This window comes from Pangasianodon hypophthalmus, chromosome 26 (genome assembly GCF_027358585.1).
Source record: "Pangasianodon hypophthalmus isolate fPanHyp1 chromosome 26, fPanHyp1.pri, whole genome shotgun sequence".
Classification (NCBI taxonomy): Eukaryota; Metazoa; Chordata; class Actinopteri; order Siluriformes; family Pangasiidae; genus Pangasianodon; species Pangasianodon hypophthalmus.
This window is the reverse complement of record NC_069735.1, coordinates 8,944,400-8,963,928: the sequence shown is the minus strand read 5'-3', so window position 1 is coordinate 8,963,928 and position 19,529 is coordinate 8,944,400. Positions and strand designations below refer to the sequence as shown.

Below are 19,529 nucleotides of genomic sequence, written 5' to 3'. Positions count from 1 at the left end.
CTTTTATAAGAACTTACAATCGGTAAAGGTTACAGTGAAACTCACGTTTGCAGGTGTAGCTTTTCTTAAACCTTAATTCATTGACATGAAATCCAATAAAATTTTTTATCTCATTGTTTTCATTTTTTTTTTAGTCAGTAGGGGAAAGCCAGCACAACTGGAACATTTGTTTTCTCTAAATGCACCCATGCAGCTGTGACCTCTTTATGTGTGTCACTTCTATTTGTCTGTCCAAAAGAAAAAAAAATAGTGGGATTTGTTCATTCTTACTGGAGATATTTGTGATAAGTTGTGGAATATAGGTTAAAAAAAGGAAATTAGGAGTATTTGTCCTATTTTATTTTTAGTTTTACATTTTGAAAAACTTAGTTGATAGTATAGTTTTCAGTTTGTGCATGCTACTTCTGTTTGCAGGATTGTGAGTGTGACCTGCGGTACAGTTGTAACACCTGCTATATTTATACACAATATTGTTTCCGAGGCCCGTAGACTGTTAAGTGCAACAAAAGGTTGTAGAAAAGACAGAAAAAATACACACACTAATATTCACCCACGTAATGATGAATTGTAATCAATGCAAAGTGGATAAAGATGTTATCCTATTTTTTTTTTAAATCAGAAAATTATGGTTAAACCATTGAAACTATAGATCATACCATAATAATCATGGACATAACATAAATTGCAAAAAAAATAAAGTCTTTATGAGCTCTTGGAAGCGTTGTCATCCAGTCGGGTTATCCAGCTGGAGTTTTGAAACACAGGAAGTAGGCTGGATGTCAGCATTCCCATTGGATTTTGTCTGGTTTTTTTAATCAATCATTTACAATGCATTTTTTTATTGTTCTGCGCATGCTTCTCCATATGTGTGTGATGGACTTCCAATGATTTTTTTGTAATTAATTAATATTTTCCAAGTTCCCCTCAAAGGCATATCACACAAGGTAATGAATCTATGATGCATGATGTTTAACAGTTAATCAATTTTCCTGATGTACATTTACAATTTTTTTTTTACAGTTGACCCGAGCAACAGTAACAATAGTGTCACTCTGCGATTATTATATGGGTTAACTTGCAATTGAAAAAAAAAATAAGCAAATGTGCATGATGTTATGTGGAAAGTATGAAGTCTGTAATTTTAATGATCTCATCATTGAGTAATTTAACAAAAAACCATTACCATATGTTCAGGTCAAATATTGCACACGGTCAGCAGATGGGGCTCAATCCCCCTGTATGAACACGGATCACATGACCAGCAAACTAGGACCTCTGATCATGTTTGGTTTGAGTTTGTTTACTTAATGTTTGAAACCATGCAAAATTTTTAATTACCTTTTTTCGTTCAACTTCCCATTTTATGCTGATTTTCAAATGAGAAACGCAGATAAGACTTAGGATACAAAATGTACATATTTATTTAAAACACTCAATAATAACAACAAATAAATATTATACAGCAATTTAAATACTGGCAGTAGGTAAATAAAATGGTGATGGCCCACTTCAGGCCTGTAAGATATGTGCACATGGTAATCCTGCAACAAGTCTTTTCTGCTAAACATCTGTGTTTGACAGTTCTTGGAAGCGTTATCGTCCTCGGGGTTATCCAACTGGAGTTTCCAAACACAGGAAGGAGGCTGGATGTCAGCATTCCCATTGGATTTTGTCAATCACATGACCACAGAGATTTCTGGAGTTTCCACACACACCCCCTTCTTCAGCTGCTCAGGGCTGACGTACTGTAGTCGCGTTCTCACTTTTTATTGTAGGGCTTCTGTTAATTTCACATTCAGATATCTTGACAGTGGCTCTCCTGCCATCTTTGTTTATCCTGTTCAAATAACAGATGTTATTTAAAATGTTGTAAATGCAAGAACATCAGCTAAGTTTTTATAGCAACACAAAAGGTACATCACTAACAGATGGCTCTACTAGAATCATGCATGTTACGTATGCCGTTGCTCTTTTTGGCATTCTGTTGAATCTATTCTCAGCATGCACTACTTATTTTTCCTTCCCTCTTGAATCGGGTTTGTTAAATTAAAGAAGGCACAAAGATTGCAAAATGCCCAAACGACATAAAGCCTCTCTCATAAAGTCTATTTTACATATAATCCTGAATGAGAAACTGAAACTGGGATGTCCTGTGTAACTGTGTCCTCACCTGTTCCAGCATTCCTGAAGGAGTTCGCCCTGATATATATTTGGGCTAATACAACGTTGCTCCTTCTCTTTCGTCTTTGCATTTACAATCTTCAGTGTCAGTCTAAAAAAGCAAAAAAAAATCATATTAGCAATGTGGCCACAATTCTGCCTGAATAGTTGAAATCACTCGAATAAGAAAACTACTATAAATTAATCAAAAACAATAGTTATAAGAGGAATATAGGCTGATATATTGCCGGATATGTCTTCAACTATTGCTATTTTAGCAGGAAGAAATAGGTGTGAGGACACTCACATGATCTCGGTGGCTTTGCAGCGGGATCTTGGTGCAGTGATGGAGAACTCGTCGATATTTTTCCATCTCGAGGCCTTAGAGGATGTGGTGGGACACCTGCATCTGTCTGGTACTGACTGAGCTGCGCAACAGAGATACAGATTAATGCATGCTAAGAGGCAAGGCTATACCTACAATAGCATATTAGAATGCAAAATATGTTTTATAGTGATGCTCTTTACTTAGCTTCTTTAAATGCATAATAATTGCAGCATAATAAGTTTAACATGATTTTCACAGCTACAGATGTATAGTGAATTTTTCTACTTATATTTAATCATTTGTAAGGACATCGCTAACAAATCCATATCAATTCCAAATCATTCCAAATATTAAATTCAACACGAAATGAGTCAAATGCATCATTGCAGGCTTACCATTACTATGTTGGATCCAAAGGACCACAACCAGGAAAAAGCTGACAGCATGAGTTAGAAAAGCCATGTTAATGCAGTTTAAAAAGAAAGAAATGAAGGTCCCGCTTTCTAGCGTTCTAGATGAAGAGTGAGTAAAAGCAAAGTGCGCAGAAGAGGACGACTTTGCCTCTTATACAGCCCAGTGGAGGGATTTCCACAGGAGTCACACCCCTTATTGGAAGTGGTTCTCTGGAAGTGGAATTTCCAGACCCTGTTCAGGAGGGTTGGAATGCACAGAGTGAAAGTAGAAGGCTGGAAATGGGGGAGTTGAGGGGGCTTGGGGTTGATTAATTGTTTTGCACAAGACTGTGTCATAGTTAGAAAGAAAAATGACCATTTCTGTCAGTGTTCTAGTGGATTTAAACAGTTTGCTCCACTTACATTAATTAATTTGGCAGGACACTTGTATACAGAATCTTAAGTAGAAGGCTGAACACAATCACAAGTATATAGTTAGTAGTCAAATTACCAACAGCACCAGGACCTCAGCATGAAATAAATGAAGAGCAAAATAAAAGATTAAATATGGAAATAATTTAACAAGCATTAAAATTAGCCATTAAATATTTTTTTAATTATTTGGATTTTTATTTAACATTTAAAAATAGAATTAAAAAATAAAAATATAATATAAAATCTATTTAAATAATAATTTCACATTTTAATCATTTAATAAGTCAATATTTTGAATTTCTTTTATATCGGCACACTCATCCCTCCATATATACAGTAAGTGTTTTTCAATCAGACAGTCACTCAGTGTTATCCAAAGACCCCCTGAATTACCCCGGAAAAATTCTTTTTTCTTAAAGTTAGAGTCAGAGTTGGAAAATACTTAAATAATTGCATTTCTGTTAATGAGTTTTTAGGAGTATGTACTTTACCTGAGTATAATTACTATATGTGCTCTTGGTGAAATATTAAAAAAATTAATTTGATGTTTCAAATTACTGTACTTGATAGTTGTCAAAGATATGTTTAAGATAATTTTAAAAGAAATGAATCCAAACCATTTTATATGGATCAATTTGTGGGTTTTTGTTTTGTTTTGTTTTGTTTGTATTTTTGTTTGTTTGTTTATGGTAATGCAAAGAATAAACTGATGTGGTCAGATTTTCCTAAATTTCACATTTAAAATGTGTAACGTTATCAAGAATACATAAAAATACTAACCCCAACCCATAACCTTAACATTTGTATTTTCCTATACGAAAATTGTAACAAATATGCAAGTTTCAAACCGTTAAAAGAACAATTCCATTGCAATGTCAGTCAAAGTAATTTTAACGTTTTACTTTGGAACTTGAGTACATTTGTAACTGAGTAAGAATTTGACGTAATGCACTGTTTTACAATATCTTTCACTAGCTATTGATCATGATTTTCATGTCATAAAGTAGGTATCTTATTCTCTGTAACAAGTCAGGGCAAATACTCTGCTAACTTGCTGTGACGAATCCAGAGGTATACACCAGACCAGTTGGGAAGCCTGATAGGATTCATGTGAACCCAGAATTGGGAAATACTTTGGATGAGATGATCCCTCTTTTAAACAAAGCAGACAGTTGTCACCAGAGGCAACTGAGGCTTTATGGTGATTATGTAATATCCTCTTCCTGTAACGTGATTAATATGTTCACACACGTCCTGTGGTTTAGCATTTGATTACTTTCACACTGTCATGGGAAGAATTTTTGTTGCACAACTGACTGGTCCTGGCAATCATGAAAAGATAAAAGTGTATGCATCTGTAGGCAGCTAACTGTCAACTGCAGTGCTGTAAATTTTTATGATTCTTGTGTGAGTCTGTTTTTAAGGTTTATGATCAACCAACTATGTTAAAACATATGTTTAAAGATTTTACACATCATAAAGCAACAAAAAAGGATTTCTGAAGATCATATACTTTATGAGACATCTTGTGTGTGTGTGTGTGTGTGTGTGTGTGTGCGTGCTTAAGTATTGTAAGCATTGTATATAATTGCTACTAATTGGAATAGATGCTCACCAATCACTTTAATAGGAACACCTGTACACCTGTACATTCATACAAATATCCAATTGGCCAATCATGTGCCAGCAGCACAATGTATAAAGTCATGCAGATTACAGGTCAAGAGCTTTGATTAATGTTCACATCAAACATCAGAATCTAGGAAAATGTGACCTTGCTGAGTGACTCAGTGATTATGGCATGTTTGGTTTGAGTATTTCAGAAACTGTCGATGTCCTGGGACATGCACATTGTTCGTGCACATCAGTCTCTAGGATTTACACAGAATAAAATGATACGGTACAAAAAACATCCAGCAGCACTTCTGTGGGCGGAAATGCCTTGTTGATGAGAGAGGTCAGAGGACAACAGACAAACTGGTTCAAGCTGTCAGGAAGTCTACGTAGTTTAAATGACTCTTTACATCTGTGGTAACTAGAAAAGTACCTCAGAACATACAACACGTCGAACCTTAAGGTGGACCACATCAGATTCCACTCCTGTCCAGCAAGATCAGGAATCTGAGGCTACAGTGGGTACAGGCTGAAGATTGGAAAAAGTCCAGGAGGTGTTTTTATATTCTTCAGCTGTCCAGTTTTGGTGAACCAGTGCCCACTGTAGCCTGTGTTGTCTAATTAAAATCCAGAACACAAACCTCTTTGTTGCTTTGCCTCATTTAGAACTGATTTTATTTTTTTTTAAAAATGCTATGAATAGTCAGACAAGTACTGCAAAACCTAATGGAGTCTTGTACTTCAATTTTCTAAAACTAAACCCAAACAAACCAAATAATGGCACTTTTTCATAGAATTTATTTGCAGCATCTTAAAATGAAAACAAACCATTATCCGGTTTTGTACTAGAGCTATGAGGTCAGCTTAGAGCAACTTTATAATAATACAAAATTGTAAATAATCATGACATACTATATGAAAGTGTAGATTTATCATAAAGGAAGCCCAGCACAGAAAACTTAATTATACTTCTTCGAAATAAATATTAGTTAAGTAAGTAAAATACTCATTCGAGAATTTTTCTGTAAGTAAGTCAACTACTATCATATTGAAGTATGCCATTTTTTTCATTCATTTGTATCATTCATCTTCAGTAACCAGTTTATCCTGGTTGAAACACACCCCAGGCTATTGTGAGGCACCATGCACACACTCATTCACACACTCACGGACCTGGCCATGGGGAGAACATGTGACACTCCATGCAGACAGTGTACTGAGCTCAGGTTCTCGAATCCATGACCCTGAACTGTGAGGCAGCAACGTTACCCACTTCACAACCATGCTGTCCACATTATTTTTCTACAAAAGAAAAAAGGAAGAATGATTACTTAAAAAGTACTATAAGTCACTTTTTTTGTGTCCATTTTAACCTTGCAGTTTGAAACATGTGCATATAATGTGCATGATATAGTGCTTATAGTGCATAAATCTCTTAGTGATGTCAATAAATGAATAAGCTTTTCAAACTGAATGTTAGATTCACTTATGTAAACCAGGACAAGACCAGACATTTCTAATTAAATGTTTATCTGTGCCTTCCAATTGGAACTCTGGGAAATAAACTCCCACAACTGCTTTAAAAATGAAAGTATTGTTATCTCTGTTTTCCTAAGATCAGAACAGAACTTAACATGTATCTGGAATGGGATCACTGTGTCTATTCTCCCTTGGTGCCCTGAGATTGAATTGGGGCCAGATTTAATTTCCCATCCCCCCTTCCATCACCCACACACTTTAGCGCTTCTTGATTTTGCAAACTTGGCAAGAGGACAGCTGGAAGGCTGTTAGTTAGCCAATGCAGCTGTGAGATCTCAGTGCCGAGAAAGCTTGTGATTTTGGGGAAAACGAAACCTAACTTTGTATACCAAAGACCTATGACAGTCAGAGCCTACATAAATCCCTCCTAATACAATGCCTTGCTTAAATACTGACCCCTACCCCCACCACCACCACAACCACCCACCCACCCATATATACACACACACACACACACACACACACACACACACATTTTGTAGTGCTAGAACCTGGAATTAAATGGACTTCAATGGGATTTGTTTTACATTTTGATTTTTCAATGTGCAAAAAATCTTTTTTTATTGTGAAACAAAGGTTAATTAAACCAAATAGCACTGAACCACTCCAGTGTAGCTTTGGCAGTATGCTTAGTTTTGTTGTCTTGTTGGAAGGTGAACCTCCCCCCAGTCTCAAGTCTCCTGCAGACTATAACAGGTTCTGCATGTATTTGGCTCCATACATCTTACTCTCCCCTCTGAGCTGGTTCCTGCTCATGAAAAAAGCATTGCCACACATATGCTATCACCACCATGCTTCACTGAAGCATGGTGGTCATGGGGAAGTGCAGTGTTGGGTTTCTGCCAAATGTGGTGTTTTGTGCCAAGGTCATAAAATTTTGATTTCCATTGAAATCCATTGAAACCATTCTACAGGGTGACCCAAAAGTCTCCATACATAGGGGAAATTAACATAGCAAAATGTGACTTTATTTACAAAACGTCCTCTACATGATTGTCATTTCTTTGTAAACACACACGGAGTTGTCTCTCTCACTCATGATGAACTTGTGTTAACACATCTGGTGTTACGCATGCAACTGCATGTCCATTGCAACCTTCCGACAGCTTCCAATCCAGCCATGAGAATGATTTCAATATAGTCTTCTTTTGTCAAAGGCATTCTTAAAGGCTATCTGAAAAAATATATATGTATACATATACATAAACTAAGTGTGAAAAATTTTGGAAGGCATTTTGCTAAAAAGTGTTAATTTCCCTGATGTATGGAGACTTTTGGGACACCCTGTAGTTTTATTCTAGAAATTTAAGAATGATTAAGTCAGATTCAGTCCCAAGATGTAACACTAGAAAATGTAGAACCATTAAAGGGAGTGAATACTGCACAGTTTAATTCATGAAGTATGCAGGAAGCAGGATTTTAAATGTTGTGGAGCCATTCTTTTCTATAAAGCAGTGATGCAGCTCAATCAAAGACAAGTGATTTTGTTCAGTTTTAGACAACATGACAGGTTTATTGCTAGTTCTATTATTCGAAATTTCATGCAGTAGCTTTGATGTAGTTTACAGCTTTTGAAAAATTAGGTATGTGGTAATCAAATGAACTTAATCCAGCATTGCCACCCACTGGCTTAGGAATGCTGTATTAACTTCACAGAACTAATGCTGGTTCGAGCATCACCCTTAAGGCAAATGCATTTGTGCAGCTCTATTTAGATTAATGTTTAGCAAAATAATAAAAATAGCAATATAGCTAAACACAAAGATGACTAATAACACTACCATTGTGTTTTCTTGATAAGATGCCAATGAGAATTATCCAAGGAGTATCCAAATTTACACAACAGAACATTAGTTATATATTACAAGACATCAAAAAAGAAAAAAGAAAAAAAAAAAGCAACATCAGTGGCATATAAGCACACAAAAATCTTACTATGTTTCTTAACAAGCCAAATTGTTCATGAAGTCCTTAGAGTTCTAATATTCTTTTTGAGTGGTTCTTATCTGTGTAATATTTAATACTCGTCATTATCTATTCTGAAGATAATGAACAGCAGAACAGAACAGACTGACCAAGTAAACTAACCCAGAGCTTCACCTAGTGCATTTAATATGTTTTTTCCTAATATATTCTTTAGAGTATTCACCCAAAACATTTACTCTCTAACTTTGTCCAGAGGTTCATTGAACCTTCTTGTTTATTATCCACATAACCACAGATTTCCCATTAACTCAGACCACAGCAATAAAATTGTGAAATATGTTTAGAAATACATACACACTTCCTTCATCTACATGCAATAGCACATGCGTGCTCACAGACAGGAGCATAAATAAGATCAATGTGATTTACTGTAGGACTAAAATCAAGTGACCTGCGGGTGTTTTTCTTCCCCTCAAATTTCAAATTGAGCCAAACACATATTGTCTCATGTTGGAAAAAAAAATTGGTGCTGTTCCAGTATTGTTTCATAATCCCTTCGGCTCATCATTTTCTACCCACTCAGCTGTGAATCTGAGCAAAATCATGCAGGTCATGTGACATCCTTTCGTACTGTACACACATTGTTATTGTATTTGCTGGCTAAACAACTAATCCAGGGGTCATAATGTGAAAAAAAAGCTGTCTTCAAGAATGACATATGGAACAAACTGTGTGACACATTATAAGATCAGTGGAGACCCAGGGTTTACAGGGGTTATGTTTCTTTTCCATTACATAATTCTTGGACTTTTTAACTTGAAAAACTTGAGACCCCCCTCACTCAGAAAGTATACCAGTGTTTATATTGATGTGGACAAAGCAAGCTGGAAAGCAAAGCTAATTTGACGGGGCAAAGCCATCAGGTTGACCAATGTCAGCTAGTTAACCTAGGCCTGCTATTATCAATTATCAAATAATGAAAATAGCTACATGGTTATATTTCCTGCATCATATGAGTACATGCATATGTATATACCGTATACTGTATATTTCAATTTGTTTACATCTCATCTCTCTTTTTTTCTCGCTCTGAAACTCTTTCCATAAGTGTCCAATAAACCTCCCCTTACTGAAAGCTTTACCACATCAACAGTTACATTTTTGTTTTTTTAGTTTTTCTTTATTAAACAAAAGCATGTTTTTGAATCAGTTTATTAGGTTTAGATTGTGTGGTGCGTCCGCTGTACAAGTCAAGTCAAGTGGAATTTACTGTCATTTCAACCATATACAGCCAGTTAGTACATAGTGAAACAAAACAACGTTTCTTCAGGACCAAGGTGCTACATAAGACAAACACAGAACAACACAGAACTACAAGAGACTACATAATTTATACATAAAGTGCACGAGTGCAAATATGTGCAGACAGCACAAGACAGTACAATGACTACTGGGTGTGTGTATATATGTGTGTGTGTTCTTTCAGTCCAGTTTCTGAGTGTTTAGGAGTCTGATGGCTTGGGGGAAGAAACTATTGCACAGTCTGGTCGTGAGGGCCCGAATTCTTCAGTGCCGTTTACCAGACGGCAGGAGGGTGAAGAGTGTGTGAGAGGGGTGTGTGGGGTCATCCACAATGCTGGTGGCTTTGCGGATGCAGCATGAGGTGTAAGGTGTAAATGTCTATGGTACAAGTCCCTGTGAATGAGCTGTTACTATAGAAATGTATTATAAGAGTATATTAATATAAACCTATTACAGCTAGCAGTACTGTCCTAGCTACTGTTATAGAAAATTAATCGACACTTTCTGACCAGTCTGATTTGAGAGTTCAGCAGTGCTGTGGTATAAGCAATGACTTGTTTGTAACTCACAGTTAAAGACTTGGACTTTGGGACTTGGAACTTGTCTGTCTTTACTCTGGACTTGACTCTAGGCAAGACTATCAAGACTTCAGACATACTTGTTACTTGTAATACAATGACTTGTTCCAACCTCTGACCCAGTCTAGTGTGAGGTGATAACACAAAGAGCTATGGTGTGAAATACCTATGTGGTATGTGTGGGTGGGTGTAAGAATGAAATACCGTACTTTCAGATGAATACAAAAATGAAAGCAAGGTGTATTCATGCAAACAGACAAGTGCTACAGATAACCAAATAGACCAAGGTATGACCAAGGCCTGAATAATAAACAAAAAACCAACATGGCATTTCTAGCATGGGATACCTTTCCTATACCAAAGACAAAATACAGTATGTATTAATCCAAAAATATGACAAAAGACTTCACACACAACTTCGCACACATCACACACAAGGTGAGAGAAGGTTTTACAAAAAATATAAACATATAGACTGACATCATCCATGAGCAAGCTAGAATTCAAATAACAAAGTACAAACTCCGCAATAACATTAGCACAAGCCAATAAATAATGCAAGACTTAGATAACATAAACTCATTTGGGCTGTTTTAATATACTCAAACTAATGATGCATGAGGAAGCACATAGTTACAAGGAACAGAGACCACAAATAAGATGCTTACCGCAACAACTGACATGGACTGGACTTCCCAGAATCTGGACAGAGTCATACAGAAATTTGCCATGGCATTCCAAAAAATTTCCAATGTTTATTCAATTAGACTCCTGTGGTAAATTAGCAACAAACCGAATATGAGATTTATAAACATACACACACACACACACACACACACACACACACACGCACACCCACACACACACACAAGAGCTTGGAAATGGAATGTTCTTAAATGGCCGAGTCAGTCACCCGACCTCAGCCCATGCATGCTTTTCGCAAAACTGAAGGCACAAAGACCCACAAACAAGCAGCAACTGAAGGCAGCTGCAGTAAAGGCCTGGCAAAGCAACTCAAGGGAGGAAACTCAGCATTTGATGATGTCCATGGGTTCCAGACTTCAGGCAGTCATTGACTGTAAATAATTTGCATCCAAGTAATAAAAATAATTCTAATATTTATGATTATGTTAGTTTGTCCAATTACTTTTGGGCCTGTGAAAATGGAGGGACTCTGTAAAAAAGGGCTGTAATTATTCCTAAACGGTTGATGCAATCTTTTTGTTAAACCTCTAGAATTAAAGCTGAAAGTCTAAACTTCAATCACATCTTGATTGCTTCATTTCAAATCCATTGTGGTAGTGTACAGAGGCAAAATTACGAAAACTGTGTCAATGTCCAAATATGTATGGTTCTGACTGTAAGTCCATTGTCTTTGATAAAATCAAAATGATGATTTTTTTCCCTACATCCTCAATGTACTGTTGCCAAAATATAGACAGAACCTAAATGGGTGATGATACACCAAAAAGAAACAAAAATAATCAGTATCTTTCATTCCTTAATATAAAGGTGTGATGAATGGAATCATATAAACATATATTTACATATCAGGTGGTCAAACACGGATCTAAAATAACCAACTAGAACTCCAGAATAATTCCAGAAATCATATAAAATATAACTAGTGAGAATGACTTCATTGGATTAGACCGAGACCTGTGTGGAAGCTACTGTGTAGCGAGAGAACAAAAGGTACACAAAATAAATCAAATAAATCTAACTAGGCCTTGATTGCAACAGATCACAAGGTCAAGATGCAATGACTTGTGGAAACATGAGAGTGAACACTAGGATAAACAATACAACATAGACAAGGGCAAGACTTTCAAGACAACCAACATGCAGTACAAAAGGCTTCAACACTAGAGTCGCTGGCTTTGGTTTAAATGCCAAAATCTGATTGCAGATGCTGATATGACACAGGTGCCCTATCATGTGCCAGATTTCATTCAAAAGACATCCTAAGTAATGTTCCAACCACTAACCTCACCAAATCACCCATAACGATTCCTTTTCATATGAATTTGCTTGTTTGAATTCTTCTAAATTCACTATCATGGTACCATCAATGCACAACATTAAAAAAAACTTCTTTCAGGTTGCTCAATATTTACAACCAAGCATAGTGCTTTACTGCTAAATGCAATGAGGAGAACTAGAGATTGCATGATGTGCAAAGCTGGCCGATGTCACAATTGTTGTTGCGTCAGTTACAAATTAGGATTAATTAGATCCTATTGTTCTGTGCTGCTGGGTAAAGATTGTTCTGCAAAGGTATCTGAATCGCTAATTAGCTAATCAAATGAATGACATGGCAGAGGAGATGAGGGGAGAAAGACAGAGAGAGGCAACACTGGCTTAGATGAGGAATCTAATTACTGTATCTAACTGATTATGTGCTTTGTTCTGTCTCTGTGAATAATAATCTCAGCAAATCAGTTTTAATTATACACAATGGAGGATGGAGTGTAATAAATGCTGCCAAGATTATATTATGTTAAAAGATATATATATATATATATATATATATATATATATATATATATATATATATATATATATATATATATACAGTCAGGTCCATAAATATTGGGACAGTGACACAATTTTGGTAATTTTGCTTCTGTACACCACCACAATGGATTTGAAATGAAGCAGTCAAGATGTGACTGAAGCGTAGACTTTCAGCTTTAATTCAAGGGGTTTAACAAAAATATTGCATTAACCGTTTAGGAATTACAGCCATTTTTTACAGAGTCCCTCCATTTTCACAGGCTCAAAAGTAATGGGACAATTGACTGATAAGCAGTTTCATGGCCAGCTGTGGCCTGTTTCCTCCTTATATCATGATAAATTAAGGAGATAAAAGGTCTGGAGGTGATTCCAAGTGTTGAATTTGCATTTGGTAGCTGTTCATGGGAACTCTCAATATGCCGTCCAAAGAGGTGTTGATGCAAGTGAAGGAGGCCATCATTAGGCTGAAAAACCAAAACAGACCTATCAGAGAGATAGCAGAAACTTTAAGAGGGCCAAATCAACAATTTGGTACATTCTTAAAAAGAAGGAATGCACTGGCAACCTCAGCAACATCAAAAGGCCTGGGAGACCACTGAAAACAACTAAAGTGGATGATTGCAGAATTCTTTTCTTATTGAAGAACAACCCCTTCACAACATCTAGCCAAGTCAGGAACACTCTGGAGGACGTAGGCCTATCATTGTCAAAGTTTACAATCAAGATCCACCTTCAGGAATGTAAATACAGACGGTTTACCTCAAGATGCAAACCGCTGGTAACACTCAAGAACACAAAGGCCAGATTAGATTTTGCTAAAAAACCTCTAAAAAAAGCCTGACCAGTTCTGATGCAAGATTAACTTGTACCAGAATGATGGGAAGAGAAAAGTATGGAGAAGGAAAGGAAGGGCTCATGATCCAAAGCATACCACATCATCCGTCAAACATGTGGAGGCAGTGTTATGGCATGGGCATGTTTGGCTGCCAATGGAACTGGGTCACTGGGGTTTATTGATAATGTGACTGTTGATAGAAGTAGCAGGATGAATTCTGAAGTGTACAGAGCTATACTTTCTGCTCAGATTCAGTCAAATGCTGCAAAACTGATAGGACAGCGCTTCACAGTACAGATGGATAACAACCCAAAACATACTGTGAAAGCAGCCCAAAAGCTTGGAAATTAAATGTTCTTAAATGGCCGAGTCAGTCACCTGACCTCAACCCAACTGAGCTGCTTTTCACTTACTGAAGACAAATCTGAAGGCAGAATGACCCACAAACAAGCAGCAACTGAAGATGGCTGCAGTAAAGACCTGGCGAATCATCTCAAGGGAGGAAACTCAGCATTTGGTGATGTCCATGGGGTCCAGACTTCAGGTAGTCATTGATTGCAAAGGATTTACCTCCAAGTAATAAAAATAATCCTAATATTTATGATTATATTAGTTTGTCCCATTACTTTTGAGCCTGTGAAAATGGAGGAACTCTGTAAAAAATGGCTGTAATTCCTAAACGGTTAATGCAATATTTTTGTTAAACCCCTTGAATTAAAGCTGAAAGTCTACGCTTCAGTCACATCTTGACTGCTTCATTTCAAATCCACTGTGGTGGTGTACAGAGGCAAAATTACCAAAACTGTGTCACTGTCCCAATATTTATGGACCTGACTGTATATATATATACAGCTAAAGAAGTAATTATTAAGGAAATGATTGGAAATACTTACATATATGACACATTTTGGTGTAATTTATATACAGTAATATTTTGTTTATTTCCGTGTGCTTTACAGGTGAATTACACATTCACTTGTTGCTAATATGTTAGTATTTCTATAGTATTATCTCATTCACCGGGACTTGTATAGCAGACCCTCCCAAACTAAACCAATAATAAATGGATTAAAAATGTATAATTGTTGATGGCAAAGCTTTTATAAGCTACATTTATAAATGTAAGGAGTCTCCAGTATCAGGTGGTAAAACTGTTTCTTTATGTTTTCTCCAGGACGGAGGATTTTGTGTTTTGCAGTTTCTCTGTAACTTTTAGGTCTTATTAAAATGATAAAAAGAAGCAAGGTTGGTAATGGAACAACTGTTTATGGCTGCTATATTGTAAGCTATAACAGGAACTTGTCTCATGGATGTTCCACAACATCAAAAGGAACTGTAAGTGGATTCATAGTATGACATTTTGTTTGTTAATCAATAAAGCATTGGCCAAATTAATCACTGGCAAATTACTGTGGTATAAGAGAAATAAAACACTTTGGGAAATGTTGTTATAGAAAAATTAGCATCTTTATGGTGGTAATGACATCACCCCACCTTGTTGTTGATTACTTTTCTATAACAGCACACCCCCAAGCCTTTTTTTTTCCTTACATAATTTTCGCTTTGAAAAGAAATTTTAAGGAAAAACCACATCAGACAGAAGACATTTTTTTTTTCTCAATCGGTTTGAAAATATAAGTGGTTTTAATAAGTATGAAGCAAATGTGCCGTTCAAATATTCCGATTTTGTTTTTTTTTTTTTAAGTGTTTTTGCTTACAGTGTCAGATCAGGCAGCTGCAACAGGGCTTGCCTCTTTAGCTCAGTGTAAATGAGTGCTGACACAAAACCCTAACCTTAAATAAATGAGGGCAGCTAGATCAATGCTCTGATGAAACGGTAGGATGTGGGTGATTGAGTGATTGCTGGATGTGGGTGATTGGGTGATTACACACACACACTCACACAGGTCCTGAGGTTCTGTATTAAAATGTTTGCCTTAACTCAATTCTGAAAAGGTGGAAAATCTGGAAAATGAGAACTAAAATTTTTGACTTTTTGAAGCCATATACACTTACTGGCCACAGGTCTTATTAGAAACACTTTTACACTTGCTCATGCATGCAGTTATCCAATCAGACAATCATACGGCAGCATGTAGTGCATACAATCATGCAGATACAGATCTAGAGCTTCAGTTAATGTTCACGTCAAACATCAGAATGGGGAAAAAACATGATCTCAGGGATGGATTTTCATGTGTAACAGTTTCTGGGGTGTACAAAAAATGGTGCGAAAAGCAAAAAACTTTCAGTGAGCTGCAGTTCTGTGGGTAAAAATGCTTTGTTAATGAGAAAAGTCAGAGGAGAATGGCCAGACTGGTTTCAGCTGACAGGGAGGCTATAGTAACTCAAATAACCACTCTTTACAACTGTGGTGAGCAGAAAAGCATTTCAGAATGCACGACAAGTCAAAACCTGAAGTGCATGGGCTACAACAGCAAAAGACCAACTGGGTTTCACTCCTGCCGTCTAAGAACCTGGAATTTGTGGCTACAGTGGGCACAGGTTCACCCAAACTGGTTGAAGATTTCAAAAACCTTATATATTTTTTTCTATAAACACAGTCATTAAAGACTCACAACACATGTTCTTATAGGAATTAGGATTAGTTACAGTAGCAATAAGTATGTCAAGATTATGTACCACATCATCTACATAATAATGCACGAGATGCCAACAAACTTTTACGGTAGTTAAAAATCTTTCATTTGTGTTACTGGTACAAAAATTCAACACACTTTACACTACACTACACTACACCAGGAAGACCTACAGTATGTAGTAAAAATATAGCCTCAGTAGAGTATCACAAACATCTTTACAGGTTGCAAATAAAGAAATCTACAGTATAAATTGCAATACATACAGTACCACATATCAGTGTTGTGTGTTAGTTTTGTTTGTGATTCTTGTATAATAAATATTATAAAAGCAGTGATGTATAGTACTGTGCAAAAGTCTTAGGCACCCTGTTTTTTTTTTTTTAGTACAAACTTTGTTATAGATTTTTATTTTATGACTTCTACATTATTGATTCAGTACAAAAACATTTTAGATTTCATTTTAGAAAACATTAGTTTTCCAGCACAAAATTAAATGTTACAGAAGAATGTTTGTATGTCAGTAAAGAAGGCAGCAGATTACATAAGAGACACTTTTCAGACAAAAAACATAATGAAGGCTGCTGAGTTTTAGTGCAAAAATAAGAAGCAAGTGTGACAGTCAAAGTCTCCAGAAGAAGTGTGCCTGGCTCTGTAAGATGCTCAGTAACACTTACAGCTCATTTCCTTATAAAACTGTATAAATTGTATGTATGCATGCTGTAAAAAAAAGAAAAAAAAAAAAAGACAGATTTCTTAAATTCAGTCTGAATGTTAAATTCTTTATACAGTTACATTATGTTCAGTTAGGAATATAAAGTACTATGTGTCGTTAGTAAGGTCAAGGAGTTTGAGAAACAATGATAGGACATTTAATTAATAATTGTAAAGAAAAAAAAATAAAATGAATAAAAATGAAACTCTAGAAATTTCACTTATGATTTTTCTCCTCTTCCTGGCAGTGTAAAATTCTTTAACAATGTCTACACCACTCTTAAGAAGCCGAATTGTTCAGTGTTTTGGCACTGAACGACATTTTTTTTGCCTTGTTATGGGAAATTTTGTCAGCATTCTTAAACACGTGGGAACCTGCTGAGAATGACGTCAGAGTTAAAGCATCGTCTGTGTTTTACATTGAAGGACACTGCGAGCATACGACAACCTTAGAGAAGACATGATGCTCTCCAAGATCATTTTGCTGAAATTTGAAGAATAAGGGTGTTTTTAAGGTTTTATGCCTGATAAGATATGAATTTAATGATAAGGATGATAAGAAACATTGAAATGCATGAAAAGGCAATATATTCCCCAAGGTATTTTGAAGCTATGACTCTTCACAAATGACAGGAAATCCAGCAGTTATGAGTATTGCTTAACACTACTGTACATGAATCTACTTTAGATAAACCCCATCTTTTAGCATTTTTGTTTAAATGACTTGATTTGAAGACTAATCTAAAAAGGAATTTGTTCAAGTGAATCAGGAAATGTTCATTATTAAATGTTTGGTGATTTGAGAAGTGTTAAAAAAAACTATTTTATTTTGTTGAAACAATATTAGCACTGTCTCTGAGTTTTTTATCTATAGCCTTAACATATTCAGCCCTCCAAGTGATCCTGCCTTTTATAAAGCTCTCATCTAGAGTCCCATTTGGATCTGAGAGTGAGCAGTTAATAAGTAGAGATTTATGTTTCATTAGTTCCATTCTGTTTGGTCTTTGGCAGTAAGTAAGAAATAAAACATGACAGGGGATGCTTTTATTGGAATCTAATCAACAACAGGGTTAGAAGCTAGCATTACCAGCTCATGGGATTATTTCCCATAAACAGCACAAGTGTTTTATTCCTCTTATACCCCAGCAATCTGTCAACAACCAACACTGTAGGATAAAAATTGTTAAAAATTGAAGGCCTACAATTTTTAATTTATTAAAGAATGACACATCATCCATATTTACAGGTACATTTTAGCCTCACATATTTTTTCTCTCTGTCAAAGTTAATAGCATTTGGTTACAGAACCAAAACAAGTTCATATAATATAAAAAATAATATAAAAAATTCTACACCCTCTGACCAATCCAAATTGAGAATTCAACAGCGCTGTGGTATAATAGTGATGAAACTTTATTAAAATATATTTTAAAAATATATATATTTTAATAATGTGTTTACAATCATGTGTTTACAAGTCTTTGACACACAGTGTAATGTATGTACATCTAAATGTAGACTTAATGCAGCAATATGGGAAAATGAATATACTGCCATTTTGTTTAGATAAAAATGGTGGTTGTAGTTTTTATCATTTAACATTAGTTATTATTAGCATCAATAATTCATTTATTTTCCTTCAGCTTTTCCTGATAGGGTTCTCAGTTCTGTTAGTGTATAGCTTATGTTTGTGTTCAATTTTAGCCCATCTCTTCTTTATTACATTTAACTTTTAATAGAACTGAAACAGAAAATACAGTCTGTCAGTTAATTATAAATTCTAACAAATAGACTAATTAGGTAAAATTTGTATTTTGTCAACTTTATGGCCTGGAATGCATAGTTTATTGATGTAGTCAGGTGCCTAACTTTCAGGTTTGGTTGGAGAAATCAGGGCTGTCACAAAGCTGCCAAAATTCTGATTCACTCGCTTGTAATTCAGGAGTTGACGTGAATATTTTTTTCACAGTCAGAGGTTGGTCATTATGACCCTGTATGACATGAATGCATCATAATGTCTAGATTCACAATCTTTTCTCTTACCATCTACTATCAGCATGGACAAACTTCAAGTGGGAAAGAGTCTCATCATATAATTAGCATCAAGTCCTCATTCACGACTCCATTTATTTTAAATACTGTTGAAATTCTAATTATTTCTTTTGAGTGTTCAGTTTTAAATGTTGCTATTTGACAAATATAATCTGACATTCCATTGATTTGCCTAGATGTCATGGGAAAGGGTCCTCACTACTCCTTTAGCTCCACAGAGTGATCATTGTACCAAGTAGTCAAACCTGCAACAAACACTAATAGAGACCCATCAGGGCAAGAATCACGCTGTCCTATGCTCTCTGTATGGTTTTTTTTTTTTTGTTACCCATCAGCCCCTACACAGGGAGATCACATGCACGTGAGTCATGTTAATGTCTAATGAGCACTGTTTTTTTTTTATTTTTTAATTTTGCATTTGGTAGCACTCGCATTCACATCATGTTCTTGTGTTTCCATATTTGCCTAGTTCTTGTTTTTCTAGCTCAGAATGACAGAGTTGCCAGGGTCACATTGTTTATGCTAAAGTAGGTCAGT

The 19,529-nt window shown here is 35.8% G+C and overlaps 1 protein-coding gene across 1 annotated transcript; it reads right to left on the bottom strand.

Annotated features, from left to right (window-relative positions):
* Positions 1-1,397: 1,397 nt before the first annotated feature.
* On the bottom strand, positions 1,398-3,040 carry cxcl18b (chemokine (C-X-C motif) ligand 18b). Its single transcript, XM_034300013.2, has 4 exons — positions 2,884-3,040; positions 2,468-2,588; positions 2,171-2,272; positions 1,398-1,837 (listed from the first exon to the last, which is right to left on the bottom strand). The coding sequence occupies exons 1-4, from the start codon at positions 2,948-2,950 to the stop codon at positions 1,732-1,734; spliced, it is 396 nt and encodes a 131-aa protein (XP_034155904.1). The 5' UTR covers positions 2,951-3,040; the 3' UTR covers positions 1,398-1,731.
* Between the last annotated feature and the right edge of the window lie 16,489 nt (positions 3,041-19,529).